The sequence below is a fragment of the Cibotium barometz genome, chromosome 4 (assembly GCF_041138505.1).
Source record: "Cibotium barometz isolate CiBa-2024 chromosome 4, ASM4113850v1, whole genome shotgun sequence".
Lineage (NCBI taxonomy): Eukaryota > Viridiplantae > Streptophyta > Polypodiopsida > Cyatheales > Cibotiaceae > Cibotium > Cibotium barometz.
The window spans coordinates 25,626,952-25,642,395 of record NC_141049.1 but is presented as its reverse complement, the minus strand read 5'-3'; the positions used below and the strand labels follow the sequence as shown (position 1 = coordinate 25,642,395).

Here is a 15,444-nt window from a genome sequence, read left to right as displayed (position 1 = left end):
CACAGACCCACAAGACAAAGTCCACTTAGCGGCTCCCCATCTCACTGGTGAGGTAGTCACTTGGTGGCAGCATTGGTCTAGTATTCATACAGACCAGGCCACAGGTGTCACAGCCTTTGACTGGGACATCTTTGTCCATGACCTGAAGACCAGATTTATCCCGCCCCAGTACATGACCGGTCTGAAAGACGAGTTCTATGGACTCAGACAGAACAGATCCCCAGTGCTTCAGTTTTCCGGTAAGGTTATTACTTTAGCACATCAGTTAGGGTTATCTGAGCAAGCTAAGATGGAGCAATTCATTCATGGATTGGACTCTAACATTCGGTTCACAGTTCGTAACTTTGAACCAAGTACATATGACCGGGCTCTGACTCTCGCTCAGAATGAAGAAATGAAGATGAACGGAGACAAGCCCAAGCAGTCATCTCAGTCCAGTACCAAACCCCAACAAGGGAAGGGTAATTCGTCTTCTAAAGACACTAAGACAAACAACAGTCCTAGCTCTAGTTCAGGTTGTAAGGAATCCAAGCCTAAGAAGACCCCTGAGGAAAAGGCTAAAGCAGGCATTACTGGAGGTTATCTTCCTCCAGAGGAGCAAAGACAGTATCAGTCAGAAAACAGATGTTTTTTCTGTCATACCATTGGGCATGGTAAGAAGGATTGTCCAAAAATACAGGCGGAGCAAGCCTCCAAAGAGCCTTCTGCCACAGTTCCCGCAGTACCCCCGCTCCTCCAGACCTGCCTACTACCACCAATGCGGTTCAGATCTTACCTTCTATGCATTCCATGCCATCCGTGGTACTTGATGCTAAGCAGGAGGGTGAGGCAACAACCACACAAAAAAGCCTGATCCGAGCTTATGGCTTTGCAAGGGCCGACAGTTCATAATCCTTTTTGACATGGGCAGTTCTGAGGACGCCATCTCTCCCCAGTTGGCTGCCAACATGAGTTGTACCTTAGTGCCCTATCATTTGGAGGTAGACGAGTTTACACCTGGTCTCCGCACACCCACATCTCTCAGAAGGCACAACAGTTTTCTTTTCAAGTTCAAAAGGCCTCATTCCAGCGAGATTTCATTGTCTCTCCTCTTTTGGGATGTGACATGATCTTAGGAATCCAGTGGTTTCGTCAGTATGAACCTATTCCCAATTGGGGGCAGGACACCTTTATTATCTCTAAAGGTTTTCCTGAGCCTGTCATGATTCGGGGGGATAGGAACATTCTTGGCGTTCCTATGATTTCTCATCTCCAGGCCCGACGAGCTATATGCAAGGGAGCAGAAGGAGCATTAATTTATGCTCAGACAGCTTCTATCTCATCAATAACCGCGGTCTCATCATCTTCAGTCCCTCAGTTAGCAGATCTCCTTTCTCATTCAGACATTTTTAAGAATGATCTACTACCCAGTATCCCATAGTTAGCAGAACCTCCTAGCAAGTTTCCCTCTTGTCTTTCCAAGACTTTCAAGGGAAGCTAGAACAGCAGTCAGTTCTCAAACATTTGAAACATGTTCCTTATGGACACATTTTCACAGTCACCACAGACCACCAAGCACTTAAGTGGCTCCCGACGATGCCAAGTGCCCAGTGGAGTGCTCAGCACACTAGACAGGGTCAGCTCTTCCACCAGGTTGGAGGAATGATCAAGTACATCCCTGGTCAACATAACCAAGTAGCAGATGTTCTTAGTAGAAAGACCAACATCCCGACCAGTCAGGAGTCTACCATTCTCAACATCTCTGAAAAGACTTAGAAGATCAGTATGTCGATTCCGTAGAGTTTGGTACTCAACCCAGTTTGGCCCTCAATTTTGAGCCTGGCCATCATTCAGTTCACAGACAGGCATGTAAGTTTAGACGAGATATCCACTTCAAGGAAGGGGATTGGGTCTCTCAGTGCATCATGAAACAAAGATTGAAACAAGTGGGCAAACATTGTCCCAAGCTTTCATTCCGTAGTTTTGGCCCTTTTCCAATAGTCAAAAAGTTAAGTGATGTCTCCATGAAGTTAAAGTTGCCTGCCAGTTGGACAATGCATGATGTTTTTCATGTTTCTTGGCTAAAACCATATGTTGGTCCAGAAGTGTTTGATGTTTCAGATGAACAGCAGCCAAACGTGGTAGACGAGGCAAAAGTTATTGAGCCTGAGCAGATCCTTCTTCATCGATGGAAGCATGGTTCCGGTCGACGGATTCGTCATTTCTATACGAAATTCCGAGATCGAGGCACCCACGAAGCCGTATGGCTCGACGAGGAGTTCTTCCAGGAGTACCCCCAGTTATTGGCGGACTACTTGGAAGCCATGAACCTGCCGCCAAGCTAATCAGGAGGGAATGTCACATGCACTCTACACTCAGTGCATGGTGACAATATGGCTCATCATCAGAAGTGCAACAGTTGTACAGTTTTAGAACCCAATAGGATGATATTTGTCGTACACCGTGACCCCATTGTACATCCTCAATCCAGGATAAGTCAGGCACGAGCTACGTAGATCATTCCTCAGCCTTAGCGGGTCAGTCAGTCAGTCAAGTCCCTTAACCCACTTGGGGAGAATCATTCATGCATGTAGAGTCAGTAGAAGCCTTAGGGTTTGCATCAGAAAGCACTCTGCATCCTGCATAATATGCATGCATATGCCTGTGCATCATTTAGAACATCCCAGAAGTCTTAGGGAATTTACTAGGATTTATCTAGTATTTTTTTCATATTTAATAGTATTTATTTAGCATTATTTGCATTATTGGGCATTTATAAATATAAACTTTATTAAATGACCAACCTCCGGTTAGTATAAATAGGCTTGCATAGAGCTTAGTTTATCATTCAGTCTTCATTGTGCTAAGAGCTCTCCTCCTCAGCCCTAGGAGCATCATTGCTTTCAGCCCTAGACTAATCCAGCCCTTGGAGCTCATAAGCTTGCTTCTCCAGCCCCTTGAGAACCCCTTGCTTCAGTCAGCCCCAGGCGCCTGCTATCAGCCTCAAATCAGCCTTGATTCAGTCCACTATAGTCTCTAATTCAGCATACAAGTCTGCGTTTTCCTGCATAGTACCTGGCCGCCTGCAGATTCTGTCCAGCCGTACAGAAGTACTCTGCGTTTCTGTCCAGCAGCATCAGTACCCCTGCAGATTCTGTCCAACAGCAGCAGTACCCTCTGCGTTTCTGTCCAGCAGCCTCAGGCCCATGCCCCCCACCACTTTCTCATTCAGTTATTTGCGGGATCTTGTGTATAGAGAAGAGTTTACACACCTATTTCTCTGTGTTTCTTGTGCTGTCTATTTTCTGCGTTCTACTTGCTCTTGTCAACCCAAGTTTGGTTATCATTTCCGCTACATATTCTGACATGGTATCAGAGCCCTAGGCTCGTGATAGATCTTGGGAGTTTTCTGAGCAAGAGGGGGAGCATTAGGTTGCTGCTTGGTGGACTGTTTTGGACTGTTCGGGAAGAGAAGTTGCAAGAGGAAGGCGGGCTAAGGTGCTGGACAGCCACTTGCAGGTTTTAGAGATTCTTTTTCTCACCCACCCACCCTTTCAGTTTACTCCCCACGATGGCAGATTTACTAGAGATGGCTGAGAAGCACGTGAAGATTCCAACTCTCCCCACATTCCCAGTGGACCGTCAGTTGGACGGGTCCAATTACGGCATCTGGAAGGTCATGATGGAGTCTGTGCTCGAGTCATATGACCTTGCTGATTTCATCATCATCGGGGTTCCACGGCCGGAAACAGAGGAAGGGGAGTTACTGTCGATGAGGAAGGACCGAGAGGCACAGGCACACATGTGGGATCGTGTCAACACCAGGGTCCGGTCATTTATTTTCCTCAACTGCACACCACAAGTGATCAATCATGTAAAGCACATGACGCTGGCGAGAGGCATATGGGAGCACTTGGCTTCTCTTTATAACAGGGTATCACCCATGAAACGGATCTCCTTGGAAGTGCAAATGCGGGTTATGAACCCTGCAAAGTCCTCGACGATGCAGGAACACATTAACAAGCTGCAGGCCCTTCAGCAGGAAGTCCTACAAGCTGGGAAGGAGATATCATCTAAAGACATGGCCATCACTTTGCTGTCCCACTTGCCTGCTCAGTATTCTGCTTTCTACTCTTCGTTGATTACAAGTGGCAGGCTCAACACCATTACCTGGGAGGAGCTTGTGCCAATGGTCTTGGACCAGGAGGAACGTTTCACGAACCCTCCTCACAGCGGCGGTTCGGAGGCCTTAACTGGCCAACGGTCGAAAGGCCGAAATAACAACAAGGGCAATGGGAAGGCTTCACCGGAGAAGTCTTCTGAGAAGAAGCCTGACTCAGAACGAGAGAAGCTGAAGGCCGAAAGATTCTGCAATGATTGTGGCGAGAAAGGCCACTACTGGAGGAAGTGTCCTAAGCGGACAGGGAAGAGTGCTGATTCCTCAGCCTCAGCTGCAAAGACTCCGACATTTGTGCACTTAGAGATGATGGACTCCGACGCTTCATCATCTTCGAGCGAGGAGGCAGTTGGCTTCACCGCGAAGGATACCCGGGAATGGATTCTTGACAGTGGTGCTTCCAGGCACATGACTCCATCCCGTGACGTCTTTCTGGATCTAAAACGGTAGTCAGATCGCATCTTTATTGGCGACAACTCCACTATTCCTATTCCGATACATAGTGAGGGCCGGATGGAGATTATTCCCGACGGCAAGGGGGGCAAGCATGCTTCCCGTGTTCTTTATGTCCCTGCTCTGGGTTTTCATCTTCTGTCAGTGCATGAAGTATGCAAGACTGGCTTTCGGGTGGAATTTGAGGAGCATTCAATTGCTCTACGGGACCATGAGACTGGCCAGGTTGTTTGGGAAGGCGGTGTGGAGAATGGTATCTACAAGCTCTCTGCACTCTCCTCGTTGACAGGTTCTCAGGTCAGAGATTTGTGGCACTTTCGTTTTGGCCACTTAAATGTGGATACATTGAGGCGAGCTTTCCGAGACTAGATGGTGGTTGGCTTGCCAGATGTTAGCAGTAGGCAAGGGCGTTGCAGTTCTTGCATACGTGGTAAGCAGCACAGGGAATCCTTTCCGAAGCAGGCTTCCAGGCGGGCTTCAAAACCATTGGAGTTGATTCACACTGACTTGTGTGGACCTCAGCAGACACCATCTTTGGGAGGATCTCTCTACTTTATGCTGCTTGTTGATGATTGTACCAGATTCACGTGGGTCTACTTTCTTTCTCAGAAGGACCAAGCTTTTGCACGGTTCAAGGATTGGCACGTGATGGTGGAGAAAGAGTCTAGATTTCAGGTCAAGACTCTCAGGGCTGATAAAGGAGGTGAATTCTCCTCGACTGTATTTCTCAGATTTTGTGCAGATCATGGCATCAAAAGGGAACTGGCCAATACAGGATCGCCTTCGGAGAATGGAGTTGTCGAACGCAAGAACATGACTGTGGTGGAGATGGCGAGGACCATGCTGGAGCATCGTGATCTTCCTCGTCCACTTTGGGGAGAGGCTGTGGCAACGGCTGTCCATACCCTCAACCGATCTCCGACGACTTCAGTACCCCATATGACTCCATTTGAGGCATACTTTGGCAGGAAACCTGATGTCTCGCACTACCGTGTCTTTGGGAGTGACGCGTATGTACATATTCCGAAGAAGCAGAGGGGGAAGCTTGACTCTAAGTCCCGCAAGCTTGTATTTGTGGGGTATAATTCTCTTTCCAAGGGATACAGATTGTATGATCCAGACAGGAACGAGATTGTTGTCAGCCGGGATGTGGTCTTTGACGAGCATGTTCCAGTATCCACTGTCGAGGAGCCGCCACTTCTTGGAGATCCGAGGAGTCTGATGATGATTCCCAGACCATCATTCCAGTTGATCAACCTCAGTCAGTACAGGAGGTTGAGCCCGCAGCTGGAGTAGAGCCCCCGCGACCACAGGAGGCTCCACGATCTGTTCGAGTACCTAGGTGGTTGTTAGACACCCTTTGGGAGTCAGGTGTCACGGAGTTACCCTCCGAGTGGACCACAGAGGACGGCTCTCGAAGATCACACAGAGTCCGAGATAAAAGCAATACAGCGGAGCTTCTTCAAGTGAACTCTGCTTTGATGTCTCGTATTATGCAGGACAAGGAGCCCACTTCTGTCAAAGAAGCCCTTTCACAGGATACTTGGAGGAAAGCCATGCAGGTGGAACTTGATGCCATCGAGAAGAACAACACTTGGGAGTTGGTTCCAAGGCCGTCGAAGCGGTCAATCATTGGTGTCTTAGGACCAAATATGCGTCTGATGGGTCGGTGGCATAGTTGTTTCTCGTACCGGTACGAATGGGTTCGTGTGGTACGGTTCGTACGGTACGATATTGTATGGTATCCTACGGTACGTTTTTTTTTTTTTTCCTTCCAAAAAATCATTTTTCCTTGAAAAAAAAAATCCAAATGCTTTAAAAAAATATAGAAACCCTGCTTTACGAAGATCCCAAATGCTCGCAATACTTCGCAGCTTTTGTGTCCACTCAGTATTCCATATGGGGTTGTTGACAGACCTAAAAAATCTGGCGAGGTAGACTGGTAGTGTACACTTGATTGGTAGGATGAGAGAATCTTGCTACTCACTTGGGGATCCCTGGTATAGGTAGGCTAGACAATTAGATTCTCAAGTTATGTACGAGGGAGAAGATTTGGACATGGCCATTTTGATCTAGAGAGGAGTCCCTAAACTTATCACCCTAGATGCACTCCTCGTATTTGTGCAAGGACGGTCCCTTAGTCATAAACGCTACATTGGGAGACCTTTGGTATTTTTTGGAGACAATCGAGAGATCCAACCGGGAGACACATATCCATGTTCTGGTTCCTCAAGCAGTGTAGACTCCTCCCCTCCCAACCTTCCCTCACATTCAAGCTTGAAGCTCCATAGGTTGTAAGTGTAAAAAATAAAAACCGTATTTTATCGTACGGTATCCAAAAATTTCATATCGTACCAAAAATTCCCGTACAGTATCGTATCGTACGATATCGTATTTTCGCACCGTGACAACCATGGTCAGTGGACAAACACAAAGCCAGACTTGTGGCTAAAGGTTATGCTCAGCGGCCAGGCATCGACTACGAGGATACCTTTGCACCGAAGGTGGCCCGTGTATCAAATGGATGTAAAATTTGCGTTCCTTAATGGTGACCTGCAGGAGGAGGTGTATGTTGAGCAGCCTCCATGCTTTATTGTTCCACGATCTGAAGGGATGGTTTACAAGTTACGTAAGGCCTTGTATGGTCTTAAGCAGGCTCCCAGGGCTTGGAATCAGAAGATTGATTCCTTCTTTGTTCGGACTGGAATTCAGAGATCGGTTGCAAATCCGAACCTGTATCTCTTTCGGGAACGCAGCATGGTCACGATTATCATCCTTTATGTGGATGATCTCATTCTCACTGGTGGTCATGTGGAGCACATTGGAGTGACAAAGGCTGCCTTGTCAAAGGAGTTTGAGATGACCGACATAGGCTTACTCCACTTCTTTTTGGGATTGGAGATCTGGCAGACCTAGAGGGGGTTTTTCGTCTCTCAGCAGGTATGTTCATGAGTTGCTTGAGGCCTTTGGGATGGAGAACTCCAAGCCTATTACTTCGCCGATGGACCCGAACACAAAGTTGACCGTTACTGATCCTTATGAGCCAGTTGATGCCTCGCAGTACAACCGGAAGTTTGGTTCATTGATCTGGTTGCTGAACACCAGATTGGACTTGAGCTTCTCCGTGGGGCTGTTGAGCTCTTTTATGCAGACGCCATTGAAGTCTCATTGGGACGCAGGATTGCGGATCTTGCGGTATTTGCAGAGTACGAAGGATCTAGGACTCTTTTACACAGGAGGGGATGGAGTCAGGCTCCAAGGTTGCAGTGACTCAGATTGGGGAGGAGATCCAGACACGAGGAGATCTACTTCAGGATACAGTTTTACCCTCGACTCAGGAGCAGTTTCTTGGAGCAGCAAGAGGCAGCCAACTATTGCCCTCTCTTCGAAAGAGGCAGAGTACCAAGCTGCTTGTGGTGCTGCTTGTGAGGTTGTGTGGCGCTAGGCGAGATTGGGTTTCCACAGAAGGAGTGTTACGACCCTATGTTTTTCTCTGGACAAGATGCAGGTGTGCACGGGGACATGGTGGACAGCGTGAATGGCATCAGGATGGAGTCAAAAAGTAAACCCATGTGTGGGACAACCCCAAGTGTGAAGGGGGCCAAGTGATAAAAGTCTTTTCTCATAACCCATGGGGACAAAGGATTTTGGAGGGGACAAAGGTTTAAAATCCTTTAAAAATAAAAGAACCCCTTTTTGGGGATAATCGTGGCCCTTAGGCTATTTTGGGGCCACGTGTGCTTTTTGGGGAAAAGAGGGGCTGGCAGGCAAAAGGGGCGCCTATCTCTTGAGGAAGCATGTGCTTTTTGGGAGAAGTGGACTGCATGTTGGCTGCGCACAGGAGATTTCATGCAGACCTGTACGACTGTACGGACAGCTATACGGTCAGGACAGAAACAGGCGCTGACAGTTCTGCTGCTGGCGGGTCTGCGCTGCTGGTCATCTTTTGCTTTTTGGAAGGGATTACAAGCGGGCTGTGCTGCAGAGTGCAGAGGCGCAGCTGAATACCTCCTTATGCATGCTTTTTGGGAGAGTGAAGGCTGGCTGCTGTGCTGCGCTACAGGACAGAGTCATAGGCCTCCTCTCTCTCTCTCTCTCTCTCTCTCTCTCTCTCTCTCTCTCTCTCTCTTGGCTAACAGGTGACTGCAGGCAGCGCTGGACAGAGCAGCGCATGTTTTTCTCCACGCACAAGGGGCTGGACTGTAGGCGCAAAGGGCTGAAACTCATGCTCTTTTGCACAAGAGTCGCTTACAGGTTGGTTTTCTCTAGACACACAGGCAGCCAGGTGTGTGCTTTTTGGAGGACGCCGTGTTTTTGCAGAAACAAGGGGCTGGTTTTTCATGAACATAGACATCATGTCGATGGCGTTCAACTGACGGAACTTTCAGCTTCTCTTTGCTTTGGGTTCGGGACTGTTTTGGGACAGTTTATGGACTGTTTTTGTTTGGTAGCAAATTCAACTATGTGCTTGGGTTTCTGGCTACAAGTACAGGTCATTTGGTTATGTTTCTTGGCATGGGAGTGATGCAAGCTCGCATGGCTGCGTGCTCATGGAGCAGATTGTTTTCTTCCTGCTAGAAAGGAACAGTGGGACCTACAGTTATGGGCATCTCTATGTTACCAGATGTTTCATGAGGGAACAGGTAACTAGATGTATGGAAACAGGACAGAAGTTTCAAAGGGAAACAGGCCTAAGGGTTTCATGTGGAAACAGGTCGTAGGTTTCTCGAGGAAACATGTTTTTGGGTTTCTCCAGGAGATAGGTCACATGCAGGCAGAAGGTACAGGAATGGACACATGTATGGTACAGCCTTGCTACTGATTGGACAGGGGACAGGGAATCCATGACAGAGATGGATAGTACCCTTGGAAGGTAGAGAGGGTTTGTACAGGTGTGTCGACTGTATGGTATGCTGTGCTGTGATACTCTTTTGAGAGACAGTTTGGGAGTCTGTGTTGTGATGCAGAAGCACTGGATGTGTCAGGGTGTGATGCTGTTCATAGTGTGAGAGGCTATGGATGGTTGTGGCAGCCTTGATCATGGGAGAAAGCTTCTGTATGCAGACTCAATGTGAGAAGAGTCTTTCGATGCGAACAATGGCTGGACTTGTTTGTGGATGCCGAGTGGACAAGAAGCCAGATGCAGGTTCTTTGCAGGCTTCAAGGATTCTACTGCGACGACTGAGTTCCCAACCTTATATTGTAATCAAAGCTCTTATAATCAATTAAAGAAATACCGCAAGGGGCGCCACTGCGATTTGGGGCCAATCGGTGTCCGTGTACTATTTGCAGGAGCACTCTAGCTCCCCCTGTTTGTTTTCCTTTTCTAGGTCCTCAATGGTGTTGAAGTGTTTTATGTGCGAGTGTTTGTTTCACCGCCCTTTGCTTTCTGACGGCCGGTTTACAAGGAGCCCATAGTCATCCAGTGCAATAACCAGAGTTGTATAGCTATTGCTCGGAACCCGATCTTCCATGCTCGGACCAAGCACATAGAGATACAGTATCACTTTGTACATGAGAAGATCTTGGTTGGTGACATCTTGCTACTTTATTGCTCGACGGAGGACAATGCGGCGGACCTCTTCACGAAGTCTCTACCTCAGGCTATGCTCAGGCGGCACTCCAACTCCCTTGGGTTGATTTCACAGCCAGGAGCTGAGAGGGGGTGTTAGAAGTCATCTCCTGTCTATATTTATACACCAGGGCCTCTGTTGTGGGTGTGCCTGCCCTGTATAGGTGTTTTATCATTTTTCCTCACTCCCCGTATTTTTTCCCTATTTTTCCCCATTTTTCGGTGGTGTGGATGGATGCCAGATGTTGGCAGGAGCTTCTGGTGGCTGGCCGACTGTCCATTCAGTAGTCGTGTGGCTGGCCGACTGCCCAATCAGCAAGCGTGGAGTATTTTACTGCTGGCCGACTTGCTTTATGCAGTCGTGGAGTTTTCTACTGCTGGCCGATTGCTTCATGCAGTCGTGGAGAGCCACCAGCGCTGGCCGACTGCATGCATGGGGCATATAAATAGGCCCCATGCCCCCCACCACTTTCTCATTCAATTATTTGCAGGATCTTGTGTATAGAGAAGAGTTTACACACCTATTTCTCTGTGTTTCTTGTGCTGTCTATTTTCTGCATTCTACTTGCTCTTGTCAACCCAAGTTTGGTTATCATTTCCGCTGCATATTCTGACAGTTCCTATAAAAACAATCCTTCTCAAAATACTTAGTTTTGCCACAAAAGTCACATGCCTTCTTTGGAAAATCTCTAATGGGTCCCTTCTGTGAACTTTTGAAGGGTCCCTTCTTCTTGAATCCACCTTGTTGAAGAACGCCTCGTCTTTGAAGTAGTGTCTCTGCCTTTGCTTCATCTTCTTCTCTTCCTCAAGTAAGAAAGCTTCAACATCCACCATTTTTGGAGAAGGGAGGTCCCTCTTGAGGTAGACTCTTCAATAGTACTACAATGACAACATCTTCCTCAATGGTCTTTTGAATACCTGCAAGTTGTGTTAATATGCTCTTCATGTAATTCAGGTGAGTTGGGAGTGAACCTCCCGGATTCATTTTTAACTCAAAGAATTTTATGAGAAGGCATATTTTAGAGTTTTTAGCCTTGGCTCCAAATAGAACATCTAGCTCTTCCCAAGCTTCATTAGATGTTTCCTTCCTATCAATATGGTGGATATAGTTATCACTTAAGCCCAAAGTAATTATGGCAAGTGCTTTCTCATCCCTTGCAACCCATGTGGCCTCACTATCTCTTGTGCTAAGTTTCTTTACTCTCACATTTGCAATATTCCACAAACCTTTTTTCATTAGTGTGAACTTAACCTTGGTTTGCCATGTGTGGAAGCTATGACCTTCAAACTTATCTCTGTTGAAGTAGCCATGAGTGAGACAAGGTTCTTTGAGAAATGTTCTCAAGACAGTGTCTAACCCCTTTACAAGATGATTGGATTAGTGCTAATTGAAAGGATTAATCATTGAGATTAACATAAACACCCCCAAAGATATTTGCAAAAATATAGTGTGACTTGGAGTTTATGATTTGAGCAAAAAACAACAAGGCAAATGCAATGTGATGGCATACAAGGCTTTAGCAACTCTTCAATGTAAGTTTTGAGCCTTCAATACTCCAGAAGATCAAAAGTAATTAGAACTAATTACTCTGGAAGCTCCGCTTAACAGAAACTAAGATTTTAGTTAGATCTCACCATACAGTGGATGATATGTCATAAGATTTGATTTGCAAAGTCTTCATGAACCCAATTAGAGATCCCTAAGTGGGTTTAGCTTCATTTCTCATGTAGGCGGCGAATTCATCGATTATGTCCAAAGAAATACTGCACCGTTTTAGCGATGATTAGGCCCCATTTGTGCTTGAATCCGACATTGCCTCTTGGTGTGCTGAAGGAGCTAGGTCTCGGCTAGCTGCCTACGACCTATGTTTTCAGTAGAACCCTGCAGAGCTCCACATTAGAGCTGATTTGTGCAAATAGGTGAAAAACAAGGGAGAAAAAAGCATAGTATTAGGGAGGGTAATTAGCAATATCTAATAACTCATTAACTATTGGTTTAATTCAACTATGTTGCCTAGCCTAGGATGCTAAGAGTGGATAAGTCTATTGGGACCTTCCCCTTATTGAGAGTTGGTTTGAGTAGGAAATCTTCTGAATGTGTCTCACCAACAGAGGCAGACTCACGCGCAACATTTCTCCACACGTGGAGCCGGGGCCCGTCCCTCCGAGAGCGGCCAGCCATGGAGGGATCCCCCCCTCCCATTTTCTGTTTCCCCTCATTCAAGGTTAGTACATATCGATCAACTTGAGAGCTGCTTTGTAGTCCGCTTTTGCGGATGTTCTTTCTTTCATGACTTCAGACTAATGCATGATCTTTTTCTCAGAAAAAAAAATGCAATATCTCCATCAAAGCTTCAAATCATCAACTCCATCATGCATAGCATGACTACATGCTATGACATTGCCACTCACATAATCAGCACCCAAGAGCAGCTGCAAGTTCATGCATAAAAATATGCCACCTTAGTAAACAAATATTCATAGATAAACCATCCAACTGAGTTTCTATCACTTCTCTAGAGGTGAAGGATAGACTTAGCCATGATGAAGTCTAGCACTAAAGAGAAACACACACACATGATAGATGGGTGAGCAGACTGCACCACTTTGGATAGAAAGAATTGATATAAACCAGATCACAGCAACTTGGATGACTTCAAAAGAAATATAGATCTCCACTAATACCGCAAAAAGATATACCAATGGAAAGTTTGGGCTATTTCCCACACTTGTTTAGACTACATGCTACGACACTCCCGCTCATGTCATCATCTCAAAAGTAATAGAGTTACACGGTAGTTCAGGTATTTCATGCACTTATGAAATTCTTCATGTCTTATCTTGCTCATCTCTCTGTCTGTTATTCATAAGTATTCAGATAAATATAACAAATACCATCTGAATACATGGTAATTTGCTCCAATAACTTCTGAAGTACAATTTGTCTCCTCTGAATGGAAGACACTATGTTGTATTAATTCATAAATCTGATGCCCAAAATAAAGTCTCAGGCCTACAAAGTCGCCAGCATAAATGTGCGTCTATCTGTTCGACCATGCATCTTGATCCCTACATTCTGTCTCTAAGTCTATGTATTAATGCATCTACCTGATGCCCAAAATAATGTCTTGAGCCTACAAAGTTGCCATCATTAATGCGCATCTATCTGCTTGACCATGCATCTTGATCCCTACATTCTATCTCTAAGTCTATGTGACAAATACCTACTGAAAAAGCACCCATGAAATTGTATAATGTTACAAGCAGCTCAGCTTTTGTTACTGTATACTACTGTGAGGTATGTTACCAATAACTCAGCTTTCTAGACTACTGTAGATGGTATCAAATCCTCCATAACACTTAAATCAAGAAGCACGAACACTTTGGCTGATTCACCAAGACAAAACATTTGGTGGTTTCCGTTATACCGAATCCTCCGGTTACCTCCTGCTGAGGTGAAACACACCAGAAAACAATGGTGCTAGCATTCCCATTTAAGCATGATACTCTCACTGCATTCAAGTGTCACCCCTTACCCATTCCAAAGGAGTTCATTTGCTCATTCTGGCCCTAAGGGGCACACTGTAAAAGTGGGTGGGCCAAAGGCAGTGCATGTACCAAAGAGGGAGGGCGCATACTGCAAACCATGAGGAAGGGGTTCGTGCAAGTTTGTCAATGTGAAAAATCATCGTGGCTCTCACCTGAAGCTTGGCATGCCCTGCACGCAAGCAAGAGTTAGTGCCTTGTTTCCTCATAATAAGCTTACCACAGAAACTTCTTTGAGTGTTATGTGCTGATCACATTGCTCCAAGCTACCTTTTGCTCAAGAAAGTCATATTACCATTCTCCCATGACCAGATTATTGTACATGCATAGCTAGGTTGTTAAGCAACCGTAGATTAAGAATTTATCAATGGGTGAACAACGCGAGCTCACTGCACTGTGGCAATAGCTGCTGGGAAACAGTTAAATCTCACAAGAGGCGATTCCCAAATAAAAAATCCTTACAGCAAACATCTTTAATTGATGTGGCGAGGTCTTCATTGAATGGAGGAAATACTGTTATGTTCCCAAAAGACATAACTACGTTGGCTTTGATGATGGGTCTAGGCTAATGCAATTAGTGGCAGTAATGAAGGGTTTTTAGCACCCACTAAAGATTAGTAAAGTAAAGATTATAAGCCTCTGAAAGGTGGGCTTAAGTCAAGGAAACCTCACTTAATAAGATATATAAGCCAGCAGAATGCTCATCAATGGGTACTTCCTTCAGTGGGGGAGAACCCATGGGAAGCCAGGACTTGAAACAGGCCTTTGCCAGGTTCAAAAGCCTGACATTTGAGAGGTGGGTCCTGACACCACAACTAGGGTAAAGTAAGAACCCTTGACAACTTTTCCAAATCAGTAGACTAATTTCCTGCCTCTGTTGATTAAGTATTTTAGCAAAGATGCTCACCATTAGAGCATACTCCTTCCAGTTCAGAAAAAATAAAATAAAATCGTATTTTTTTTTCGTTTGAAGAAAAGACTATATTGAGAAATTCAAATCAGATGTTGTGTTTTGACCATTCTGTGTTATGCTACTTACTTATTCATTGATTTATTTAGCGAAGGAAACAAGGCAAGGCATAAGGCTTACAGTTGCACTGCACTTCTGCGAAGGTGTTACAGTTGCACTGCACTTCTGCGAAGGTGTTAGTGCAAGCAGCCTGTGAAAGCAAAAGGGCCACGAGATTGTTAGCGAGAGTGTGTGATATTTTTGCAGAGGCGGAAGGTAGAAGGAACAAAAGATCACCTGTCGATGGGCGCTTTGCGATTGGGATCCCTGACAAGAGAATGAGCAGAACGAGACCCCTCGTGGAGAAGATGATGCCCATAGTTATTACCCTCCGCCAATGGAAGAGTGAATTGTGAATTTGTGTCCCAAAGGTTACAGTTTATCGGCCTATGGCAAAGTGAGTGAAAACTTTAATTGGCTTTGTGAACCTTAATGAACTCTATTGCTTTGTAATCCAAAAAGGCGCCTCTCCATCCCTCTCATCTCTTGTTGCCTAAATAGGAGCACAATATATCTCTTTGAATAAGGGTCTCTTGTCGCAGAAGCATTGCTTGTGTTGCCGAAGAGGAGCACAGCATATCTCTTCGAATAAGTGTCACTTGTCATAGAAGCGATGAATATGGCCCCTCGATAATTTTTTTTACCAATATTAATTAATGAACAAAGCGAAGGGGACGACCAACCTTAGAAGAGCTAAAGGTAGAAACC

At 45.8% G+C, this 15,444-nt stretch overlaps 1 protein-coding gene across 1 annotated transcript in view; it reads right to left on the bottom strand.

Moving 5' to 3' along the window:
• The window catches only part of ORG4 (OBP3-responsive protein 4 (ORG4)), an 89,101-nt gene extending 74,255 nt beyond the window's left edge, over window positions 1-14,846 (bottom strand). Inside the window, 1 exon segment of the mRNA XM_086787326.1 lies at window positions 14,767-14,846. Within this exon segment, the coding sequence (XP_086643452.1) occupies window positions 14,767-14,774 (8 nt within the window). The 5' untranslated portion in view covers window positions 14,775-14,846.
• Between the last annotated feature and the right edge of the window lie 598 nt (window positions 14,847-15,444).